At 35.7% G+C, this 26,177-nt stretch overlaps 1 protein-coding gene across 2 annotated transcripts in view; it reads right to left on the bottom strand.

The window, feature by feature from the left end:
- Positions 1-3,175, bottom strand: part of LOC106068221 (A disintegrin and metalloproteinase with thrombospondin motifs 1-like) — a 40,690-nt gene extending 37,515 nt beyond the window's left edge. For both annotated transcript variants that reach the window (XM_056040053.1, XM_056040054.1), the window contains exon 1: positions 3,002-3,175. In XM_056040053.1, coding sequence (XP_055896028.1) covers positions 3,002-3,175 — 174 coding nt within the window. The remainder of the gene's footprint in view (positions 1-3,001) is intronic.
- Positions 3,176-26,177: the final 23,002 nt, after the last annotated feature.

Raw genomic sequence — 26,177 nt, 5'->3', positions numbered from 1 at the left:
AAGTAAGTATCTTGTTTCTACATCTACTTTTGGATTGAGCTAAAGTTTAAAGTAAGTATCTTGTTTCTACATCTACTTTTGGATTGAGTTCAAGTTGACAGTGAGTATCTTGTTTCTACATCTACTTTTGGATTGAGTTCAAGCTGACAGTGAGTATCTTGTTTCTACATCTACTTTTGGATTGAGTTAAAGTTTAAAGTAAGTATCTTGTTTCTACATCTACTTTTGGATTGAGCTAAAGTTTAAAGTAAGTATCTTGTTTCTACATCTACTTTTGGATTGAGTTAAAGTTGACAGTGAGTATCTTGTTTCTACATCTACTTTTGGATTGAGTTAAAGTTTAAATTAAGTATCTTGTTTATACATCTCCTTTTGGATTGAGTTAAAGTTTAAAGTAAGTATCTTGTTTCTACATCTACTTTTGGATTGAGTTAAAGTTGACTGTGAGTATCTTGTTTCTACATCTAGTTTTGGATTGAGTTAAAGTTTAAAGTAAGTATCTTGTTTCTACATCTACTTTTGGATTGAGTTAAAGTTGACAGTGAGTATCTTGTTTCTACATCTACTTTTGGATTGAGTTAAAGTTTAAAGTAAGTATCTTGTTTCTACATCTACTTTTGGATTGAGTTCAAGTTGACAGTGAGTATCTTGTTTCTACATCTACTTTTGGATTGAGTTCAAGTTGACAGTGAGTATCTTGTTTCTACATCTACTTTTGGATTGAGTTAAAGTTTAAAGTAAGTATCTTGTTTCTACATCTACTTTTGGATTGAGCTAAAGTTTAAAGTAAGTATCTTGTTTCTACATCTACTTTTGGATTGAGTTCAAGTTGACAGTGAGTATCTTGTTTCTACATCTACTTCTATCAATACTTTCAAACTTCATGTTTTCTTTAACTGTGCTATGACTTGGACGTGCGGGATGCCAAACAGTATCGCTACATTTTCTATCAAACAAAAGCATGCTTTACATTTTTTATGTGATATCGTATAAATTTAGTAGAAACACTAAACATCTAAATAAGATTCAAACAAAGTTTTAACGGATCTAATTCTAAGTCCAACAAGTCTCATGTTTGTTTGAATACCATACGCCACCAACATCTTTGTAATCTTGTTGTATATCAAGCCAGCTGCTCCCGTTGATTTGTCTCCTGTCCATATAGGACTAATGTTTCAATTGACCGGAACCTAAAATCCATTTGTTTATTTATTTTCATTTTGTTTTTCGCTTCCAATAAAACGTATTGCATGTGAACGCTTCCCTTGACATACTTTTTAACCCATGAATTCTAGTCGAGTTTCTTGTACATTGAATCGGAAATGACTGCTCTTTCACTTTCCTTTTCTCTCTATTTCTTCTCCCTTTCTCTCTCTCTGGAACTTTGGCACCCCTACTTTTTTTTTTGCACCTTGCCTTCCCATTTAGACTTTTAACTTTAGTTGGAACGGCCCTCTCGCTCTCTCTCTCTTTCTTTCTTCTTCTTCTCTATCTCCTTCTCTTTCTGTCTCTCTCTCTCTCACTCTTCTTCATTCTCTCTCCTTTTCTCTCTTTCTCACTCTTTCTCTTTCTCCTTCTATCTACCTCAGTCTTCTCCACCCTCTCTCTCTCTTTCTCTCACTCTCATTCTCAGTCTTTTCTCTCTCTCTCTCTCTCTCTTTCTCCCTCTCTCTTTCTCTCTCTCTCTTTCTCTCTCTCTCTCTCTCTGGAATCCTCCTTTTTTTCCTTTTGCTGCCTGAAAGCTTAAGGCTCACCCACATTGGATTTGACTTGAATTGGAAAAGCCCACTTTATAACTCCCCACCCCAGGCATACATAATTTTGGTCCGTAAATTCTAGCATCCCTTTTTTACATCCCGCCCCCCCCCCCCACACACACACACTACCACAACAAAAAAGTTAGTCTTATACACAACTCACTATCAGAATAGTTCATATGCTTTGTTCTTTTTTAGCCCCCAGCCCTATGAACAAAAAATCAGTCCCAAAAGACATGCACACTTTTATTAGGCCCTCACAGATAAAAAAAAAATCAGCCCCAAAAGACATGCACACTTTTAATAGGCCCTCAAAAATCTTGGAGTACTCAAAAAAAAAAAAAACACTAAATGTCAAATTTTGTTAGTTAACTTTTTAAAGTTTACAATGGAGATTTCGCATTAAAAAGAATAATACAATGGGATAAATTTAATGCTAATCTTGTCTGCGGTTTTAGAGATCTCATGATAAATGATTTCACATTTATATTACAGATGATGTTTCTGAAGGAACTTCCGTTATGTAACATTTCTGAGAGTTTACTAGGTAACTTTCCTATCTCTTACAAATAATGATCGTGACAATGGAGTCAAATTAAGAGAAAGCATGAAGATATAAACTTGATTATAGTTGTTTATTTTAATAAAACAAAAGTAAAAATGTACAGTTTTGTGTCTTTTTTTTTCATACTATTTAGGATAAGTTGCGAAAACAAAATTTAATCCTTGAAAGTAAAAGGGTTGCACAAAGGTTGTTGCCAACTGGTATAAATACGCCCCAAATTTGTACTCTACAAACATACACAAAGTTCTAAATCTACATTTTTTGAGTTTCTTATGTGTAATATATTTCTAAGAACCCTGGCTGATTCACTCATCACCCATTCTCCCACTTTAACCTGTTATTACATAACGTGTACATTTAACAACTAAACCATTTTCACCATCAAAATCACAGCGGTTAAATTGACCAAATACGATTTTTGTTCGCAATATACATCTATTATATAGTTATATTTAAGCCGACATATCAAAAGTACAAGATTAAACTTTCTTGCCTGTCTGTTTGTCTGTCTGTCTATCATTCTGTCGTTCTTTTTTAATGTTTCGTATTTTGTTTTGCTCTGTCTGGTTGATTTCTCTTGTTCTGTTTTCTTTTATACTTTTATGCAGTAAATGTTTTATCAATAACTTATGTTTGTCTAGATAGGTATGTATAGTATTTACAAATGAACTTTACTTACCTCCCCAGGTGGAGGCGGCACTTTCAGAGCACGTAAAGGTGGAGGTCGCAAGGCTACTTTAGGAGGTCTTGGAGGCGATCTCATTGGTCTGGGAGCTGGGACTCCATTAACAGAAAGCAGAAACGCCACTGTCATAACAGTGATAACAGAAATCCGAGAACAGAATGTCACCATTCTCTGGACTCCAATCACAAGTATTTACAGTGGTTCTGATGATACGATTCTAAAGAAATAAATAACATCCAACAGTTTTGTAAGTTATTGTTAAAACATTGTGAAAGTTTATTAGGTAAACTTTGGCAAAAAGGAATCCATAATCCCATCTCTTCTAGTTGTGCTGAGCTTTTACACAAATTTAACGACCATCCTGTGCATTTTTTACAAAGCTTCTATCAACTCACTCTGTCTGTCTGTCTGTCTGTCTGTCTGCATGTCTGTCTGTCTAGTAAAATGTGTTTACTCGTTATTTCTCCCACACCCATTCTCGGATCAAGTTGAAACTTCGCACAATTATTCATTGGCACAAACAAAACATGAATACATTTTTAAAAGTAACCAATTAGTTAATTAATTACTGGTAATTAATTATTTTGTTTCATACCAACAAGGGAAACTAATTATTCAGTATTCACAGATATGGCTAAATATGTTAGGTTTAGTAAAAGTAGTTCCCCTTTCATCATAATCATCATCATCATCAAACTGCATTTGAGTGAGGGCTTGAGAGGCTCAAATCCTCTCTTGCAAAAGTCCTGGACAGAAACCTTGCTGTCTTGCGTAGTGCATGTATGTCACCATACAGGTCGAGAATTTTGGGTTTCCAAGACCTGTCGAGACGGTGATCAGCAAGTCTGAGGCAGTCAAGCAAAATATGAGGCACGGTTTCCTCTTCTTCCCCTCAGCGGGGGCACCGTGAATAAAAATTTGGCTATTGCCGTGAGAAATATGACAGTGGCCTGTCCTGTACTGTGCTATAATAGCTTGCCCAGGCCTGGACAGCCTCCACCATTGGGAAGTGCGGTCAGGGCGCCTCGTGTGCTCCCCTTTCAGAATTCGTGGTCTATAAGGCAGTTGATGTAAAGGTCATCTGTTTCTGTGGTCTACAATTATCGAGGGTGTCATTTGGCCAGCACAACAACCAACCGCCTTTAATTTTCCTCAACTATTGTCAGGTACCTATTAGAGCTGGGTGGACTCAGGGGCGCCCAAAGATACCTAAATTAAAAATTCCAGTCTTCACCAGGATTCGAACCCAGAACCACAGGTCTGGAAGCTAAGAACTTCAACGCTTAACTACCGCGCCTACATGTTGGGTTTAGTCCCCTTGTTAACTCTATTTCTTCCTCGCGCATTCTCCGATCAAGTTTTAGACTTTAAACAATTATTTATTGTAGCTAACAAAACAAAAAGCAATAAAAAAAATATTTAAACAAATAAGTCAAATAATTATTGGTATTTAATCTTTTTATATCGAATAAAGGAAATAGCTTGTATATTATTGATAAATATAGTTTTAAGGGCGGAGTTCTTCCCCTTTAGATAATCCTTTTTTGTGTGTGTCTTTTAAAAGAGGATTTTTAAAAATATTTTGTTGTTTTATTTCAATTCCTACTAGTACCTTACACTCTGTTCACTTGTGGAAGGACATTGAGAAAAACATTAAAAATACCTTTTTTTTTAAACTAAAAAGTCAATACCTTCTTTATAGAACTTCTAGAACGATTGTTTGTTTCTCTTAATAACTCACGAAGGTTAGATTATACAAAACAATGGAACAGTTTTACCTCGCCCATCTCCCCTTTCCTCCTGAGAAAGTATTTTATCCTATGAAATACACATGTTATTTTTAAAAAGAGGATGATTACATCCTACGCATGATCGTTGGTCAATCTAGTCATGTTTGTTAATCAATGACTTAAATTCTGCCAAGTCATTGGTTTTCCTGAATGACTCAAGCAACCCATTCCATGCTGGGTAAGCGAGGGTATAGATCTACTCTACTTTATAATAGTTCAATGACAGGCCTATCGATCTAGACTTAGAAGACGATGCGCAAAATTTTCATGAAAATTAATTTGTTCGACACTTGTATCAATATTGCCTTGCGTTCGGAAATTTCCGAACGCAATAGTCCTTTCAAGAACGATGTTAAATCTAGATCTACACCTAGTTCTCTAGCCAAATTAATTTATTTTTTACTTTAAAAAATTATAACGGATAAACTGTTTAAAATTAATTTTTAAAATATTTAATTTTAAGTTTTAAAAAATGTATCTGTAAAGTTTTTCTTGTTTCTCCTAACTTACTATAGGAATTAAATAATGCTTCAAGCAGATCTGAACTCAATCATTAACTTATAATATTTTTCATATTGAAATATATTCTGGTATCATATTGCAAACAGCGCCGAAAAAAATGGACAAAAGCAAGAAATCGCTTTCAGTATGGCCTATATATTATTATTATAAAATACATTAAATTGTTTTTGACTTACCACTGGAGTTTGGTCAATAAGATGGCGATCAACTAAACTTACAGTATTTGAACGTCCTTTTATAGCGAGGCGCCAGAAAGGATTAGGGCGCTAGAATTATATCATTGTTATCAAAGTTTGCGTACAGTTTACAAGTAATCCCCCGAGTGAAAAAAGTCACGTGACGTCACTGGTCCATGAACTGTTGTCTTCTTCTGAGGTCCATTCTTGATTTTTGCGTTGTGACTCCTTTCATGTATTATATCGCGAGTCTGAAGTTTGTACTAAATATTTGGCTGTTTGGACCAACTACAAGTCATATGGCCTATCTATGGGCCAAATTATTCCTTTAGCTTGAGTCGCGGATGCGAGTTTATATCTAGATCAGATCAAGTGAGATAACTTACTCTATTTTGATCAAACAGTGTCATAAACTCTAAAAGACATTCCTCGAGGCTTAGTGGAATCATGCAGTGGTTTGTGTATTTACTTTAAACATATGTTTTTATTGTTATCTCGTGTTTAGATCAATCTTTTTTTTTGAAATAACTGTTGAAATGGATGAAAAACTAGAATGTTTTTTTTAAAACTCTTTTCGTTTTTTGATATCTAGTTTTCTAAAAAAAAATTGTGTTTGATTAATTTGTCACAAGACCACTTCACACCGATGTGCGCCGAAATAGAATTCAGGCTGATAGAAAAATCGAGTTCCTATGTTTTTGTTTTCGGATGCGTTGTTACAAACAAACGATTTTGACATGATTTAGAATGAAACAGTGATGTATGCATTGTTTATAAAGTAAAAAAATTAAAGAAGTATCGTAGCGGTATAGCTGTCATTTTCTTTTGAAAGCTGTGTTTATAGTGCATGTTTAGTATTCCTATATAGCAACATTGCAACACACCTTGGCGTTCGGCTCTTGTCCTGCAGTGTCAATAGTTAGACAATTTATGTTCACATGAAATAAAAATATCTTTACCGTTGCAATTCTCAATTAAAAAAATAACCTTTATATAAAAAAAGCTCGGGTATTATTCCTTCCCTTATGAGTTGATGTGACAAGCTGTTTGTTAGACCAAGCTGAGAGGTGACATTCAAACCAAACCAATACAACAGGCTGGAACATAGTCGACAAACTTTCCTTCTTTAAGATCATGCAAAATTGCATTGACTTCAATACAACTGGACTTAGGAGAGTGCTAGAATAGAAAAGAATCTATATACTTGGAAAGATTTGTACAAGTGCCCCTTCTTTCTTATTGTACCCCTCTCTCTTTCTCTCTCTCTCTGTAGGGGTGATGTCATTGCTGTGACAGTTTGCGTAACCAAATCCTTCCATTTTTCCCGGTCTGCAGCTGTTCTTAGTAGGATATCAAGAGAGAGGCCAGTCCATTCTTTTACTTTGTCCAGCCAGCTTTTCTTTGGACGACCCTTTCTTCGTGCCCCCTCCACTGTAACTTGAAGAATGACTTTTGATAGTGAGTCATGTCTTACCATAATGACCAAACCAGCACAGCTCTTCACAGTATTGAGAAGTTACTACTTTTTGCCAGCCAGAGAGTTGGCTTATAAAAATAAGTCTTAACTACTTATTTCTTTACTGGTATCTGATACCTGGCATTTTTTTCTGTAGCATTGACTCTCCAAGGCTTGAATTCTTCTTTCAGCCTCAGCGTTCAGTGTCCAACTTTTACAATCTTATAGAAGTACAGAGAAGACTAGCGAAGAATACAGCGGATGCTATTAGTCTTATTAGAGCATAGAAATTGCCTGTATCAGCCAGGAAAACCATTCAGTCAATGTATACAATACATGGATGCGCGTAGGATGTAATTATTATTACTGTTTATTAATTTATTTATAGTTTGTTTTTTATGGGACGTCAATGATAAATTAATGTTGTAACTCTACCTTGCACATGCAGAGTTGCGCACTATTTGATCAATGTATATGGATGTCATGTTTACATGAGAGAAGATTACATGGCCGCCTAAGTGGAAAGGAGGACACTGTATATAGGACACTGTGTATTATGAGGGTAGCTTGTCTATGTATTTGATCTGATATTAAGGCTGTGTTAATGTTCTCTCCCTGTCTTTGAGTTACTGGCCTTGGATTTATTACAAAAAGATAAGAAGAGTCGGTTTAAAACAGGGGAGTTATGAATTCATTTTTTGGTCATTTATTGAAAATTTATGTGAGCAAACATAGTTTTAAAAATATTTGTTTCTTTTTTCTAGTTAAGCTAAAAAAATCTGCAATAAATCTTGACATTGCAGTTACATTATCTCAAAACTAAGACAACAAGGTTACAAAGATCTGAAATTCGGTCCCCGAAGTGGTCCACACAGGCAGGTAAAAAGGCAGGTTTCAATATTATCAGAATGAATTTCTATCAAAGACAAATGACAGAGAAGAATAGAGAAAAAAGGTTAACAGATCTTGTGTGGTGCCCCAGCGGTCCAGCAGACCAAAGGATAAGGTGAAAGCGAATGTGAATTTAGATGTGAACCTGGATTAACTGATGTCTTATAATGAATATCTAATTGATCTTATTGTTTTGTAAAGGGTCAATCTCTTATTCCTTAAGAAAAAAACATTTCAGTAAAAAATAAATTTTTCCTTTGGTTAAGTCTCTATGCCAGACACTATCACTATCTTATCTAGTTTACGAGATCTAAATGGGACAGACGGACAGACATTCCACACAAAACTAATAGCGTCTTTTCCCCTTTCGGGGGCCGCTAAAAAAGGAAAAAAATATGAAAACCTACTTTTGCATATTAAGTGACTGTGAAAGTTAGAGCCATCAGCAAATGCACCTTTTAAAATATCAGTCAACGGAGTAATGGCTATAGAAATATCAGTCATCGTAGGAAATAGACATATCAGTCAACGGAGTAATGGCAATACAAAAATCAGTTAACAAGTAATGGCAATAGAAATATCAGTCAACGGAGGAAATAGACATATCAGTCAACGGAGTAATGGCAATAGAAATATCAGTCAACGTAGTAATGGCTATAGAAATATCAGTCAACGGAGTAATGACTATAGAAATATCAGTCAACGGAGTAATGGCTATAGAAATATCAGTCAACGGAGTAATGGCTATAGAAATATCAGTCAACGGAGGAAATAGACATATGTCAACGGAGTAATGGCTATAGAAATATCAGTCAACGGAGTAATGGCTATAGAAATATCAGTCAACGGAGGAAATAGACATATGTCAACGGAGTAATGGCTATAGAAATATCAGTCAATGGAGTAATGGCTATAGAAATATCAGTCAACGTAGTAATGGCTATAGAAATATCAGTCAATGGAGTAATGGCTATAGAAATATCAGTCAACGGAGTAATGGCTATAGAAATATCAGTCAATGGAGTAATGGCTATAGAAATATCAGTCAACGGAGTAATGGCTATAGAAATATCAGTCAATGGAGTAATGGCTATAGAAATATCAGTCAATGGAGTAATGGCTATAGAAATATCAGTCAATGGAGTAATGGCTATAGAAATATCAGTCAATGGAGTAATGGCTATAGAAATATCAGTCAATGGAGTAATGGCTATAGAAATATCAGTCAATGGAGTAATGGCTATAGAAATATCAGTCAATGGAGTAATGGCTATAGAAATATCAGTCAATGGAGTAATGGCTATAGAAATATCAGTCAATGGAGTCATGGCTATAGAAATATCAATCAATGGAGTCATGGCTATAGAAATATCAGTCAATGGAGTCATGGCTATAGAAATATCAGTCAATGGAGTCATGGCTATAGAAATATCAGTCAATGGAGTCATGGCTATAGAAATATCAGTCAATGGAGTAATGGCTATAGAAATATCAGTCAATGGAGTAATGGCTATAGAAATATCAGTCAATGGAGTAATGGCTATAGAAATATCAGTCAATGGAGTCATGGCTATAGAAATATCAGTCAATGGAGTCATGGCTATAGAAATATCAGTCAATGGAGTCATGGCTATAGAAATATCAGTCAATGGAGTCATGGCTATAGAAATATCAGTCAATGGAGTAATGGCTATAGAAATATCAGTCAATGGAGTCATGGCTATAGAAATATCAGTCAATGGAGTAATGGCTATAGAAATATCAGTCAATGGAGTAATGGCTATAGAAATATCAGTCAATGGAGTAATGGCTATAGAAATATCAGTCAATGGAGTCATGGCTATAGAAATATCAGTCAATGGAGTTATGGCTATAGAAATATCAGTCAATGGAGTCAAGTATCTAATATTGCAGTCGTACTAAAATTCTTAAAAATACATTACTTAAAATTTGTTGTTACCAGGGACCGACAAAGTGTCAAAATCTGCCCTGGCGTTTACCATACCATCAGGCCCACAAATGGATTGTCCTATGAGGTAAATCTATTGTTACCTGCCCTCATAATAAAGTTCTGATAATGCATCGGAAACTGAACACTAGCAAGCAAACTTGGGTTCAGATAGGTCTAATTTAAGATTTGTATTTCTACATATATAAAATATTCTGGATAGACTTATAATTGCAATTTTAATTACTTTGGATAAAATCCTTTGTTACATGCTTTTGAAACGATTTGATATGATTTAAATATTAAAGAATAGCAGTTGAAAAGTGAGCAAAATGAAAGCTCATTAATTTAACAAGAATAAAAAGGTATCTGATCAACAAACTTTATCTATAGCCTTAAACGTATAACATTACTAGTGTTCTTGTGCCAAGATGCTTTACAGCCTATTCTTAAAGCATTCTAACTTGCCGAAACTTCTTCTTGCGTAAGCACTAACTCAAAAGTGAAGCTTATGATTAGCCTACAAAACACGCCCCTGGCAATAGTGTCAATAAATTGTACTTCTTTGAAATTCAGCAACAACCATTTGATCAGTTCTTACAAGACAACTGTCTTTGCACTCCCCTCCGTAGCTCACTATAGCCACCGTCCTGTTCCTAGTCTTCGTTTCCCGACACTTATATTCATACTGTCCTATCTCTATCAATTCAATATGTAAATTATTAATGCAGACTAGAGTGGGTCAAAGTCATATTCTTTTATTATTTCAAGACTCTACCGTTTCGTGGCCGAATGTTGATTTCAGTGTCTTGTTAGGCTTGGGTAGTTGAAGAACCAAATGTAGATCTGTATTCAAAAAAAATCGAAGATTTCTGCTTTTTCATGAATGAGCAGCTATTTTTACGTCATCTAACGTGGCTTGCTTTCTAGAGTAAATTGCTCTGTGAAAATTCATTTGTGGGCGTTATCATTTTGAGATTCAACAAAGTTCTTGGATCGGTTGAACTAAAACTGGTGAGGGAATCAATCATTTTATTGCATCACTTGGCAAACGATGTCAGCAGTTATTCTTAATTATTCGTGTCCACACTTTCTCTTTCCCTACCGGCTTAAAATTTGTAGTGATCTTACTTAACACACAGACGATCTTACTTAACACACAGACGATCTTACTTAACACAAAGACGATCTAACTTAAAACAAAGACGATCTTACTTAAAACAAAGACGATCTAACTTAAAACAAAGACGATCTTACTTAAAACAAAGACGATCTAACTTACAACAAAGACGATCTTACTTAAAACAAAGACGATCTTACTTAACACAAAGACGATCTTACAAACGTAAGCTCGCTTTACGTACGTCGAAAGACTAGTACAAAGCAGTATTGGCATGTGTTGACGTTTTCCTTTTGTTTCTTCATTGGACTTGCACTTCTCATTTCTTTTTACTAGGATAAAAAGTGCGCTCTAAAAGCAAGGAGAATGCAAATCTCAGTTCTTTAAGAAAACAGTTCAATATCGGCCCGTCTCACCCCTTTTTAGTGTAACCTTTTTAGTGTAACCTTTTTTAGTGTAAACTTTTTTAGTGTAACCTTTTTAGTGTAAACTTTTTTAGTGTAACCTCTTTTAGTGTAAACTTTTTAGTGTAAACTTTTTTAGTGTAACGTTTTTAGTGTAACCTTTTTTAGTGTAAACTTTTTAGTGTAAACTTTTTTAGTGTAACCTTTTTTAGTGTAAACTTTTTAGTGTAAACTTTTTAGTGTAACCTTTTTTAGTGTAACCTTTTTTAGTGTAAACTTTTTTAGTGTAAACTTTTTAGTGTAACCTTTTTTAGTGTAAACTTTTTTAGTGTAAACTTTTTTAGTGTAAACTTTTTAGTGTAAACTTTTTTAGTGTAACCTCTTTTAGTGTAAACTTTTTAGTGTAAACTTTTTAGTGTAACCTTTTTAGTGTAACCTTTTTTAGTGTAAACTTTTTAGTGTAAACTTTTTAGTGTAAACTTTTTAGTGTAACCTTTTTTAGTGTAACCTTTTTTTTTGGCATGCGCTCTTCTTAGTTCAGTAAAACGTGTTGTAGACTTCAGAAGAATTTCTGAAGATTTGGACGCAGGAAAAAGCTCTGTTACGAATCCTAAGCCTCAAGGGGGAGATCACTGCGCTCCCCCAAACCCCCTTGCTGGATGGGCGAGGGGAATCTGCTCTCTCCTATCTCTCTCTCCCTCTCTCTCTCCCTCTGTGGCATTTTACGTCTCGAGAGATGATCTTTTCCCTTTGCAACTTCTTGTGTGACTAAAGAGGCCAATCCTTGATACACAGCTGTGGTCGCAGGTTGGGCATATGTCATCACCAGGCGCTGTTGCATTTTCACCCTTCTTTCTGCTTCTGTAGTGTATGGCATCTGCAATCCGCGAATCTTCCTTTATGCTCTCTCTCCACATGAATCAATCCAATGCCACTTTTACTCAGTTGCTAGTGCCGATTTTGAAGAGCATCATGTCGCGTTGGCATACATCCATATATGTAAAAGTGGGCGACCAGCGGTCTTCTACCTTCTGTTAGATCGCCATACAGAATGACTTGTGGAAGTCGACCTACTGACATTTTTGCTATCTTGGCTCCATCATATCCAACGATGCTTTACTGGATAAGGATATTAACAACAGGCTAGCCAAAGCAATGGCCACCATGTCAAGGTGAAAAGAGCAAGGGAAAACATATTGTTGACTAACAATACTAAAGCCATACACTACCGGATCTGTGAGATGAGCACTTTGCTATATGGAAGTGAAACATGGTTAAGCTACTCATGGTAGGAAAAAAAAAAGCTGAGTGTCTTCCACTTCCGATGCCAAAGGCGGATCTTAAAAATAAAGTGGCACGATAAAATAACCAATGAGGAAGAGCTACGAAGGGCAGGGTGCCAGGACATCCGCTGTGTCATCAACAGCAGACGCCTTGGCTGGCTTGGCTACGTTCGTAAAATGCCAGTTGGTCGACTTCCATAACACATTCTGTCTCTCTCAAATGCCATCACCGGAAGTAACAATTCGCGTTTGTAAATAATACAAGTTACCCAATACCTAAACCGGCCATCTTTACTTAACATTTATTACGTAAATTTGGATTACTAACAGGTTGAATATATATATATATATATATATATATATATATATCATGGGCGTAGCCAGGATTTTTTTTCGGGGGTGGGGAGTTGGGGGGGGGATTTCCCCCCTCCGCCCCCACATCCCCACCCCCGCGCGAAGCGAAAAAAATTAATAGTATGTATGTGTGTGTGTACATGATCTTCATTACATTCTGACCCTTCATTCTTTCGGAAGACGTTTATTATACCCTAGAATGTTTCTTCCTGGAGTTGGTGGAAAAATTGTAGACACCCCCGACATTGGCAAGAAGGATTTTGGGGAGCGCTTGGAGCTCCCCCAGCGCGGGGCGAAGCCCCGCCGCCAAGCACTATTTCTGGTATTGAAAGCCAACAAAATGAATATTCTGAGGTATCTACAGTAAATTTTCCTGCTATTGAAAAGTTTTATTTCAAAAACCTAAAATGCATTCTTACTGCCTTACTGTCGCAAAGTTGTACTAGGATGTCATCGCAACCCTTAGTATGCGTAATTCATTTTGTCGAAAAAACATGTTCCGCAAACCTCGTGCGACGCTCTGTCACAACCTTACTAAGGTGTCGACTCCCAATTCGGCATAGGATTTCCTTGATTTAGACCCGATCTCTATAACTGACTCCTAAAATCTGTCTTGGCCATCTTTGTTGAGCCACATTTAGTGTTTTTCAATTTCGGCAGATGACTATTCAATGCACTTTATTATTGGAGCCCCGCCACTGGTAGAAATGTGTAACCTCTCTTGAACACGCTCTTGGAATTAGGTGACTGTAGTTTGCTTTAGATTTTATATCGAAAAGGGAAGTTTTATCGCAAAATCATCTGTTGTGGATTTTAAACTAAACAATCTCTGGGGGTTGTTTTTTTTTTTGTTTTTTTTTCTTAATTCAAAACCCCATTTAGCTACGGTCATAGAATTTGGAAACTGTAGTTTGCTTTAGAATAATATTGAAGATAAAACAAAACTCTCTGTAGGGGGATTTTAAACTCAAAACCATCTGGAGGGGTTTTAAACTTTTAAGAAAAGCCATCTGTTGGAGAGGGGTTTAAACTCAAAACCCCCAATTGGCTTGGCTACGCTCAAATAATTTTAGTGTGTAATTTGCTTTTTTTTATATTAGAGGTATTTTTTTAGCATCAAACCCCGCTGAAAGGGGGTTTAAACTCAAAACCCCTTTTGGCAACTCTCATAGCATTTTGAGTGCGTAATTTGCTTTTTTTATATTGAAGAGTTATTTTTTTAGTTTCAAACTCCACTGGAGGGAAGTTTAAATTCAAAACCCCTTTGATTACACTCATATAATTTTTAGTGTATAATTTGCTTTGTTTTTAGTATTAAAGAGGTATTTTTTTACCTTCATACCTCGCTGAAAGGGATTTAAACTCAAAACTGAGTCGAAAGCCATTTACCTACGCTCATAACATTTTGAGTGCGTAATTTCTTGTTTGTTTTTATATTGAAGAGGTATTTTTTAGCTTCAAACCCTAATGAAGAGGGAAGGAGGGGGGGGTTAAATTCCAAACACTTTGGCTACGCTCATAGAATTTTGAGTGTGTAATTTGCTTTTTTTATACTGAATCGGGGGTTATAAAATCAAAATCTTCCTTAACTGTGCTCTTGGAATTTGGGGGATTGACGTTTGCTTTTTTTTTTTAAACTCAAAACCCATGGTAGGGGGTTTTAAACTCAAAAACCCCTTGGCTGCGCTGGGGCAAGGGATGGTTTAGTATTAAAATCTCACCTAAAATAAACAAAATCAAAGCAAAAAATCTGTAACTTAAGTTCGTCTCCACCCCTGCGGGGGGGGGGGGATTTCATTTCGGGGGGGGGGGGGGGGTTGAACACCCCTAAACCCCCCCCCCCCTCGGCTACGCCCATGATATATATATATATATATATATATATATATTGAGCGCCACAGGTAAATTTTAAGAAACACTGGTTTAGTGTTATGTATTACTAGTACTAGTGTTTCATCACACAGTGCAGCTAAACCTCTTTAGAGCTTCTTCCATAGACATGAAATGAAAGATTGACCCCGTGTTACTTGTAGACTTCAACCATCAATTAAATGACCATTTCAAAGCAAGCTCATACTGAGCCATATATGCATATTAATCAGATCATTGAATACATATGAATATTAACAGTGTAACAACAAAAAAAAACAACATTATTATTTCTCTATAACTTGCATTATCATGGCGTCAGCCGGCCAAACATCACAATCATATCAGCAGTACTTTCACCTGTCTTATTTCTCATAATCGGCTAAAATTACCAATTATTTCTTTCTGTCTCTCTCTTTCTCTCTCTTTCCCTCTTTAAATTTAATATTAATTTAGCTCAAGTGTTTCCAGCAACAGTCCGCCCGTTACTTTAATCTTCCAGCTATGATCGTGAAAAAAAAAAGCTTATCAAGTTTTGTTTACCAAATGTCATTCAGGTCCTATATTTTAAAACAACAGCAACACGTCTCAGTTCATGAAGCAATGAATCAAGGTTACGGCATTTATAGAATTGTGTGAGAAATTATACTTGTGCTGCTATTAATAACTCTCTTTAAGCGAAAGTTATTATTTGCCTTGTCAACTTAGAAAAAAAAAAGTTTTTCTGTTGAGGCATTGACCAAAATCGTATCCAGATATCTAAGCGCTTTGTTCTCTCAGCTAGCCCTGAACAATGTAGAGTTGACTACATCTGTCACAATGAGGACAAAGCGCATTATGTTTCAGATATAAATATGCCCCCAAAGGAAAAGTCTTTGTGCCACTTATTAGCCCTCTAGGCATGATATTGCCTTCATTCAAACCACCCAGACCTTTACGTCTCTACTTCATGACGTGAAAGCCTATCAGCAAACTTGTCAATTTACAAGAGATAAATGAAGGCGTTGGGCAGGAAACTAAATGTATAGCTGAAATGTGACAGCGGCGGAACATGAGGGCCCACAAAATGGAGAATTAGGTTGGGAATAAAGGTGAAGAGACCAACAGACAAAACTATTAAGCATGCTGACCAAATTATAGACTTCCTATTTCCAATGGAATACAATAATACATTGATATCTACGCCACTGATTGGGTTCGGGGGTGTGGACCGCACTGGGTGACCCGCATCAAAGGTGACACTAGAGTCAGAAAGAGCATAAAAAAGAATTTAAAATACATTTTTTGTTGGGTTTCCTATCAATAAATGTTAGTAAGTCCAAGGCAAGTTTTTATATCACACTTCAATACATGGAACAAACTAGCGCCCAATTTAATTGGTAAAATATATTAGGGCACGGGGTAATGGATGGATTGGGTGAAGACACTGTTAGCTTATCGCCCCGGGTGACACAAACATTTGCGACGCTTCTGCCACACAGACTATATCAACAAAATTAAAAACAACAGATTGTCCATATTTGCGACTATAAAATTCCTACTTGATAATAAAACGTCTTGATAGTATAACATTATTCTATTCTAATAATATACGAGTTCCAGTGTACCCAATAAAATTGTCCACCTTTTCCCTATGGCTCGATAAGGATTTGTTTTATCTAATAAGAAACACATCAACTTTCATTTCTGTACGTGACGGCATAATATAGTGCCGCACCATGACGGCGGTGACGTTGATTAATGATTAAGTAAAGATGATTATAGTCAAGAGAACCAGACAAAGTATTACAGCATTGGATTTCTCGTTGAAGGTTTAGATGATTCTATTGTACATAATCTCTGATAAATCTTTTGACTTTGAAATATTTAAAACCTGTATTTCAAAAAAAAAAATGTTTACTTTTCTTGATGTTCTAAAAATATGTATAGCTCTATATTCTCATATGATAAATATATGCGTTGAGATTAACAACTAGATTAACACGTGGGAACGCGTAAGAGGTCATTTATCTTCTAATTTTGAAGGAAGTCTGTGATTTATAAGATAACATTCAAATTTAAAAGTATGGTTGTGACTTAAGTCTTAAAGTATGTGTTATCATTTTCAAGCAGTATACGTATTACCAAAGGGCCGACCCTAACAATTGCGGGGCCCTATGCGAAATGGATTGCGTGGAGCCAAGTCTGGGAAGGGATAAGGATAATAAGTGAAAATTAAGATTTGTATTCGTCGTAGCATTAATCGTAACTTTACTTTACGAGCCTTGCGTGTAGCTTAGTCATACAGTATAGCATGGAAATTCTGTTTCCTACATAAATAACTCTAAATAGCAAGAATTACCAAATTGTTCAATCTACCTTCGTGAATTGTTGACCTCAAGTAATTCTTGATTAGTTTGAGGCGCGAGAAGCTTCTTTCACCACATGCCATAATTCCGGGTATTGTTAAAATATTCCCTATTCAACAAAATAGTTTGGAAAAGCATTGGGCAGATAAGTTAAAATTTCTACAGGGGTGTTGGCGGTATTTGGTAGAATATACCTTAGAGATGCCACTTTTCAGGAGATTTATATGCGTTTTCAGGAGATTTTAATAATTCTAGGAAATTCTGGAAAATCAGAAGACGGCGGAAAATCTGTTATAAGTTATAATAGTTTAATTTAATAATTTACACATAGAATTAGCGCGGGGCCTATGAAAGTGCGGGATCCACTGCGGTCGCAAAGGTTGCAGTGGCGGCCGGTCCTTTTTTACCATATTCTCAAACTATTTATAGCGCAAGTAGCGTCGCTTTGTGAGCGGATTGCCCCAGGTGAAACCAATCGTGAAATCATACCAAAAAAAAAAAAGATTTAAAAACATTTTGTTCGTTTTACAGCTTTGTAATAAAGCATTGTCTTCAAATCCGAAGATTAAAAGTGAGTACAGTATCTCACATGACTACGCAAACTCAGTTGCATATTAGCCTCATCTAATATAAATAAAGCCGTTATCCGTTGAGAGTCTACATTTTTGTCTTTAAATTGTCTGCACCTGTCTTCCACAAAGGCTTTTCTTTTAGGTCTCAAATGTGTGTGCGGCGACCCTTGTGAGAGCTTTCCAGAGGCCATCTGTTACCATCTGCTTTCCTATATGCCAGTGAGGGGAAAATGGCGCTGATTATACCTCTTTAGCACTTCCGGGAAGAGCACATCTTTTACCCTGTTCTCCTTTAAGCGCCCAAAAAAAGAAACAAAAAAACAACAACAACATAGGACAGATCTATACTATATTAGCATTACCGGCGACCATGCCCGTTGGTTTGTTTCCATGCTACATTGTTTATTTGGCCAATGGTACCCTCATATTTTTTTACAATACCTCTATCCAAACGAGACCAATTTAGACCAAAGGGAGGTCTGACGTCACGAACTGTGACGTGCAACAAGCTATTGGTCTAAACTGCCCATAGGTTACGACCTCGCAGGTCAGTGTTGAGGCCTTACAGAACGATTGTTATGGATTCAACTTGCATCTTATCTTATAAAATACAGACGTCACTTCAAAAAAGATGATTATGTCCTACGCGTGTTCCTATGTCAATCTAATCATTCATGTTTATTAATGACTTAAACTCTGACAAATCATTGGTTTTCCTGGCTGATTCAGGCAACACATTTCATGCTGTAATAGCACTAGGGAAGAAGGAGTATTTGTACTAATTTGTCCTAGCATATGGAAAGAGTAATGGTTGAGGCAACACATTCCATGCTGTAATAGCACTAGGAAAGAAGGAGTATTTGTACTAATTTATCCTAGCATATGGAAAAAGTAATGTTCCTTTAGCTTTGCATCTTTCTGAGAATGTATAAGTTTTGTATTTGAAGATCACGGTTCAATGTTTTATGTATAATTGCTACTTTACTTTTTAGTATCTTATCTTGATGGAAACGTCTGGAAAAAACCTGAACAAGGATCTAGAAAACAGCTATAAGGATTTTTAGCGGCCCCCGAAAGGGGAAAAGACGCTATTAGTTTTGTGCGAAATGTCTGTCCGTCCGTCCCTTTTAGATCTCGTAAACTAGAAAAGATATTGAAAATCCGACATCACAATATTTTAGACCATTCAAAGTTCTGATTCAACGGCTACTTTTTTTTTCTGAAAGCGAAAAATCTAATTTTTAAAATCAGTTATGCAAGCAGATTTTAAAGAGAAAAAGCTAATTAGTATGCATTATAAGTTAGACCTAAATTAAAAAGAATAGTTATCTTGTAAACTTCATTTTCGTGAACATTTTCTTTACTGCGAGATTTTTTTATATTTATTTTTTGAGAATACGAATAAGAGATTGGGCCTTTTCAAAAGAATTACATCAATTATAAGACTTCAGTTAGGCCAGGAGAGGCGCGGTAGCTGAGCGGTAAAGCGCTTTGCTTCTGAACCGGGGGCCCCGGGTTCGAATCCTGGTGAAGACTGGGATTTTCAACTTCGGAATCCTTAGGCGCCTCTGAGTCCACCCAGCTCAAATGGGTACCTGATATTAGTTGGGGAAAAGTAAAGGCGGTTGGTCGTTGTGCTGGCTACATGACACCCTCGTTAACCGTAGGCCACAAAAAAACGATGAACTTTACATCATCTGTCCTTTAGACCACAAGGTCTGAAAGGGGAACTAGTTAGGCCAGGTTCACATCTAACTTTGCATTCACTTGCACCTATCTTTTGATCTGCTGTACGGTTGGGGCACTACACAAGATCTGTCAACCTTTCTCCATACTTATCTCTCATTTGTCTTTGATATAATTTCATTTGGATGTTCTTTCTGAAAATATTGAAGCCTGCCTGGGTGGATCACTTCGGGGGCCGATTTTGAGTTTGTGTTTCCACACAAACTGTCTTTGTTATTTTGTTTTTTTAGAAATTTGACAGCTAATGTATAAAGAAAAGAATTGCTATCTTGTCGGCAACTCTGACAAAACTCTAGTTTGACCGTTATAATTTTCTCAAATTAAAAATAAATACATTTAAATTTGGCTAGAGAACTAGGTCTAGATCTAGATCCAAAATTCCAACATCGGTTTTGAAAGTACTATCGCGTTCTTGAATTTCCGAATGTAAGGCAAAATACATCTAAGAGTTTAATAAATTGATGTTCAGGAAATTTTCGCACATTGTCTTCAAAATCTAAATCTAAAGTATTCTAAAGGCCTATCAGCGAAATGTTATAAAGTGTGGTAGATCTATACGTTCGCTAACTAGAATTCTTTCTTTGATTGCGAGGGGGGGGGGGGATGGCGCGGTGTAAAAAGATGTTTCATAATATTTTGATCGAACCTTTTATGGTAGGCAGGGTGTAGAACTAGATTACAGGACACTTATGTCATAGACCCACAATATAGTCTAAATTTAGGACAAGGAAAGATTAATTTCAAAAGTTTTACTAGGGGAAAAATCAAAATTTAAAAAAAATCAATAGTTACAATAGTTTTGTGTATATAACCATTACAATTACTTGTAAAACACCAGCTCATTTAAATACATAGTTGGTGTATGTTTGGTTAAAACAACTTTTCTGGTAAAACCTCTTTTTTTTTATTCCTTCCAAAGAACATCGCCTCTGAAGTCTTTAGGTCTGCACTGTTCTCAATGCTCATAATCAAAAACGTATGGGCCCCACATGACACATTCTCATGTCAAGAGTTGGGTCTTAGTCTAACTAAACTTCTCCCAATATTTTTTTTTTCTTTACAGAGATCAAGACATAATTACCCATTTCCTTTTGGTTACCATAACACAGGTCATGACCTGGCTCTAATCACATACAACAAGACACACCCAGGTTGTGATACCGTGAAACAAAGCTTACATTTCATTTCCTCCCACCCTACCCCTTTTCTTTTTAAGGAAGGCTTTTTTTTCCCTCCGTGTAGTTATATTAGTAACGATGGCATTGAATTTATGGGAATGATATCATATTAAGAATACATTCTTAAATTTACAGAAACATAATTTATAAAAATTACTGTAAGATCGTCACTGACTGATTATATGAAAATGATTTTAAAAAATCACATATATTATAGAAATGGGGAGGCCGACCCAGTTCTCATACTCTAGTAGGAGCTCTGGGATTCAGAATTACACAATTTGTTGTAATTAGTTAGTTAGTAATTTAAAATATGCAAGGCAACTTTTTATTATAAAGCTTATATCAACTCCCTCTGTCTGGTCAAAAGTTTGTACACGTTATTTTCTCACATCCAATCTCGGATCAAGCTGAAATTTTGCACAATTATTTCTTTTACATGACAAAAACAAAAAAAAAAAAAACAATACAGAAATAACCAATTAGCTAATTAATTATTGGTAACTAATTATTTTGTTTGGTATCGGACAAAGGAAAGAAATAGTACTTGACTGACGTGGTGGTATAAGTTGAATTTGTCCCCTTTCTACTTTGCTTTAAAGTTTGAAACTAACAATAAATAAATATAACATCTTCTATTTTCATAAGCACTTCTCTGGTACAGTGGTTAATACATTACCTTGGGGATGCTAGAGCCCTCGAGTTCGAATCCAGGTAGTTCAACTTTTAAAAAATAAATGCATTGACAAAGCGATCACAGTAACACTCATCCTACCCCCCCCCCCTTTTCCCGTTTCCCAACTGGTTCAGACAAGGGAAAGGATCATAGCGTATTGCGAAAGCTAAAAAGAAAACATGAAATTGAGCTAAACAAAAACAACTGGTAAAAATATTTCTAATCGCACAGATTATTATTGTTAGTCTTGATCACAAATTTAATTACATGACTGATCCACTCTACTTGACACTTAATATAAGCTTTAGTTGTTTTTGTTTTTTTTAAGTAGTTTTTAAATTTTTCTTGTTAATGTTTTTAACATTGACTTTTCATTTGGTCCTCCCTCACAATCTAAACAAAATATTTTCTTCATGGAAAGACATTTTAGAATCACGCTGTAAGCATGGTTGAATAAATGTGTATTGCAGAACGTATGTTATCGTATTAAAGTGTAGGTTCTTAAACATTGGCTGGATATGCTTTACTAGTTATACTTCCATATTGTTTTAAATATTAAAGGGGGAAAAAACGATGTTAGTTTGTGTGATATGTCTGTCCGTCCGTCACGTGTAGTTTTCAAAAAACTAAAAAAGACATTTAAAATCTATTTTTATGATAATTTGAAAGTTCTAGACTAGTGCAAACGGCTTCCTATGAAAGCGAACCGCTTTGTTTTAAAAAGTAACCAAGTCAGTGATTTTTTTAAAGCTATTTACTATTAGATCTAATACTTTAAAAACAAATTGGCAGAAAGTTAATGATGCAGCCAAAAAAGTATTTTTTTATATTTTTAAAATGACATTATAAATACGAGTTTGTCTTTATATACATACATACCTCATTTCACACATATATATACATAAAGAGAGAGAGAGAGAATTGTATGCATTTTAAAAATAAAACAATTGTACACTTGACCAAAGGGAAAGAATTCTTCCATGGCAATGACTGACATCTTCATAACAAAAAGTTCATTCATTACTTATGAATAGTAACAATGTAATACTAATGGTTAGTGCAACCAAAGTCGGCAACAGTAACACCCCGCACATGTCTAGCTAATATGGAGACCGAGAAGATTCTGACACATTTCATACAATACAATTCAAGCCTAGTTCTTTAAGTCATGTTTGAGAGTGGGTACTCTTGTCCTCCAGGTGCCTTAAGTCCAGTGATAACAGAAAACAAGAGCACAAACGTGAGATCAAAACAAGTGCACTAAACTCAGGTGTGACAATAAGATAATACATTTATTTAGTTTTTGTTTTGCAAACGAATTTATAAAAGAAAAACAACTCTTGAAAATGTATTTTTTTGAAAGTAGTTACACAAATCTTAACCTGTTTCAATTGATGTTTTTATTTTTCTAACTCAAATTGTTTTTTAAAAAATGTAATTACAAATGTATCAAATTTTGCCCTAAATAGTCTGCTACTATTTAATACTTTATGAAAAAAATAGTAATCAATAGAACTGTAATCATTACACACAAAAAAGTTGCCATAGTTCAACTAAATACATAATTCCAGGTTACTAAAACATATATAAAAATAGATTTAACATAAAATCACCAAGGGTAAATAAAAATTATTTGAACTCAAATCTGGGATTCTACTCAGTTATGCATGCCATTTGTTGAATAGTAAGGCAGGGTAAGCCTGTAATTACACAACAGTTAGTATTTACATGTGCCTTGTTCAGAAATATATAGAAAAATATAAGAATACACCTGAGGCCTACACTTGAGAACTGAACATTATGCTAGCAGTGTTATTATGTGTACTGATTTCAGCCTTGTCAGTACAGATCCACAGGCTTATTCCAAGAGAAAAGGGAAATCTTCAAAGGTGCCAAAAGACATACTAGTCGACCGGCGGCGTAGCATTAGGCCACTGCAACCTATGCGACCGTAGTAGGACCCGCACTTTCATAGGACCCGCGCTAATTCTAGGAGTATAAATTATTAAATTAAACCATTTTACAACTTATGACAGATTTCCCCGCGGCCTCCTGTCGATTAACCAGGAGCTCCTGGAAATCTCCTGAAATTGCAAAAAATATACGAAAAAGGCCTGGAAATATCCGGAAATTATTAAAATCTTTTGAAAACTCATACAAATCTCCTGAAATATATAGACAAAAATTGTCATTTTGGGGTGTCATTCAATATGGAAAACGCCAATCCTACGCGCGATTAAAAAAACGGCATTATGCAATACCCGTAATTGTGGAATCTAGTGAAAGAAGCTTCTCGCACCTCAAACTAATGAAGAATTACTTGAGGTAAACAATTCTCGTAGATAGATTGAAACATTTGGTAATTCTTGCTATTGAGCGGGATCTATGTAGGAAATAGAATTTTTATGATATAATGTATGACTTCGCTACACGCAAGGCTCGTAAAGTAATTCTGTACTACGTACAGAATGAATAAAAAGCAAAGACGAATTTATTTTCTAATACGAACTCTTACATTTCACTTATTATCCGTATCCCTACACAAAATTGGCCCCGCGAAATCCAATTCGCTTATGGCTCTGCAATGGTTAATTTAGTTATGGGTGAATACAGAGTAGACTTCTTGGTCACAATGGTTAAGTCCGGCCATGCTATTTAGTGACAGGTAAATACTGCTTCATTTTCGCCTCTTAAATTACGTAGGATAACTCTACTCCGTCCGACTTGCAAAAATAAAAGAGTGATCTTTCCATTACGTGGTGTCCAACCTCTTGAGCCATGAAGAGAATTATATATATATATATATAGAATATTTTAAATTAATATAACAGTCGCAGAGCTTTGATTGCCATTCATTCACTACATGTCAATTTAATCGTTGCATGTTGCATAACAATAAAAACAGCATCTGTACAGCCGCTAGGCTACAGTGTGTTTCAATAGATCCAGAGAATATATAGGCACGCACAATAGCAGGGCGATCACGTATAAAGAGCTATTTATTGAAGACCACGAGCTGCCTCTTTTAAAATAAAAAGCAGCAATTGTACACATTGAATGTCTGAGGTTCATTTTGCATATTTGATTGAATTCGCTTATATGTACAACTTCATTAAACAAATATATATATATATATATATATATAAAACTGAAGCAAACTGAACTGATGATGTATTATGACCTAACAGATCAGGAAAGTAGATTTTCTAAACAAAAACAAACAACAACTTCAAATAGTCAAATGGCGAGCATGCCAATGTTAACAGAAGAAAGATCTGCAAATCTTGAAGCAGTCCTCCATTTGACAACTAAGTCCAATGGTACCCAAAACTAAATATAACAAAAGCTGCCATTCAAAAGTGTGTGTTTAAGAGGACTCTCATCCACTCGTTGTGTACTGTAACAATGTTGCAAGTACTCCATGGGAAACCCTATTTAAAAACTCAGTACAAAATGAACCAAGATTTTGGACAAACAGAAACTTTCATTGACCAAAAAAGATCCAGCCGTGGATTAGAAATATAGGTCGAAGGCTAAGGGGAGATTACTTGGCAATGAGCTACTTGTTGGAAGGGTAAGGTGACCCTGAATAACCTTCACCCTTTTGATATACCCGTCATGCACAGCCCAGAATTAGGTTTAATAATTATGTCCAAACATATGTTTCACCAGCCTCAGAGGGATTGGTTAGTTTAAAAAAAAAAAAAAAAAAAGAAGTTTATCTAACACTATTTGTGTAGCACAACAAAAACATCCTGACAGATGACATCAACACGCCTGCTCATTGACATGAGAGTTTGTAGCGCCAAGCCACAATCTGATCAACGTCAACACTGCAATACTGCCAAGCAATGTGCAGACGAGCCAGTCGTCATACAGCACATACAGTTGATGAACTGGTATACAACTAGGATCTAGTCAATAGCAGACGACATGCAGATTGCGATACATCAAAACAGAAGAGTTCCTAGAGGAATTAAACCGCTTGCTGGAATATACAGCAGACAAACACAGACATGTCTAAAAAAAAAACAACAACCATTAAACATGTGAGAATATAAACAAATCAATACAACAAAATTAATTACGAAGAAAAACAAGCAAAACTTTTTTTTTTGAATTCGCAAAACATTACAAAGATAAGTCAGATTTCCTTCAAAAAATAATCATACTGGCAGATTTTTGTTACAGACACAACTGTTGTTTATGCAATTTAAAAAAACAAACACGTGATCAATACAAATACAATGTACAATGGACATAAAAGTCTGTCTGTGGTATTGGCTTGTACAATCTTCTTTGATGCAGGCGATGTGATAAAACAAAACTATTCTTTTATAAGGTCGTGAGAAATTAGCAAACGTGGAGGTTTGCAAGCAAGATGACTAGCCTATTAAGATAAATCACAGAAAAGTCAACGAAAAGTTGAGACAGTGGCAGTAGTGGGTGTGACTTAAGATCTAAGCGCCCGGTCAACAGGCTCTTGGCAGCATGAAAAAGTGGCTATCCCATTGGAAACGTTTAAAGAGCCTAACTATTTTACTACAAATGAGAGAGCATTGATCTAGAGACACTCCCAGCTAAGCACATAGTATTTAAATAATGAGCCGATCTCATTTCATCTGTGCAATAGTATGTAACAATAGTATAAATAATAATCATCACCAATTCTTGCACGATTCGCACCGGATATTTTGAGTTCTACCGAGTGTATTGGCCTCTAATCTAGAACGTTCAACTCTGGCCAAATGTACACAGACAATGTAGCGGGGATATGGGAACCACCCTGTTAGCTTTTTAAAGGCTGAATACTAGAATGTCTACTGTCTAGTAGGTA

The sequence above is a fragment of the Biomphalaria glabrata genome, chromosome 9 (genome assembly GCF_947242115.1).
Source record: "Biomphalaria glabrata chromosome 9, xgBioGlab47.1, whole genome shotgun sequence".
NCBI classification, from domain to species: Eukaryota; Metazoa; Mollusca; class Gastropoda; family Planorbidae; genus Biomphalaria; species Biomphalaria glabrata.
Note: the sequence above shows the minus strand (reverse complement) of the source record. Positions and strands in the feature narration are given on the sequence as shown.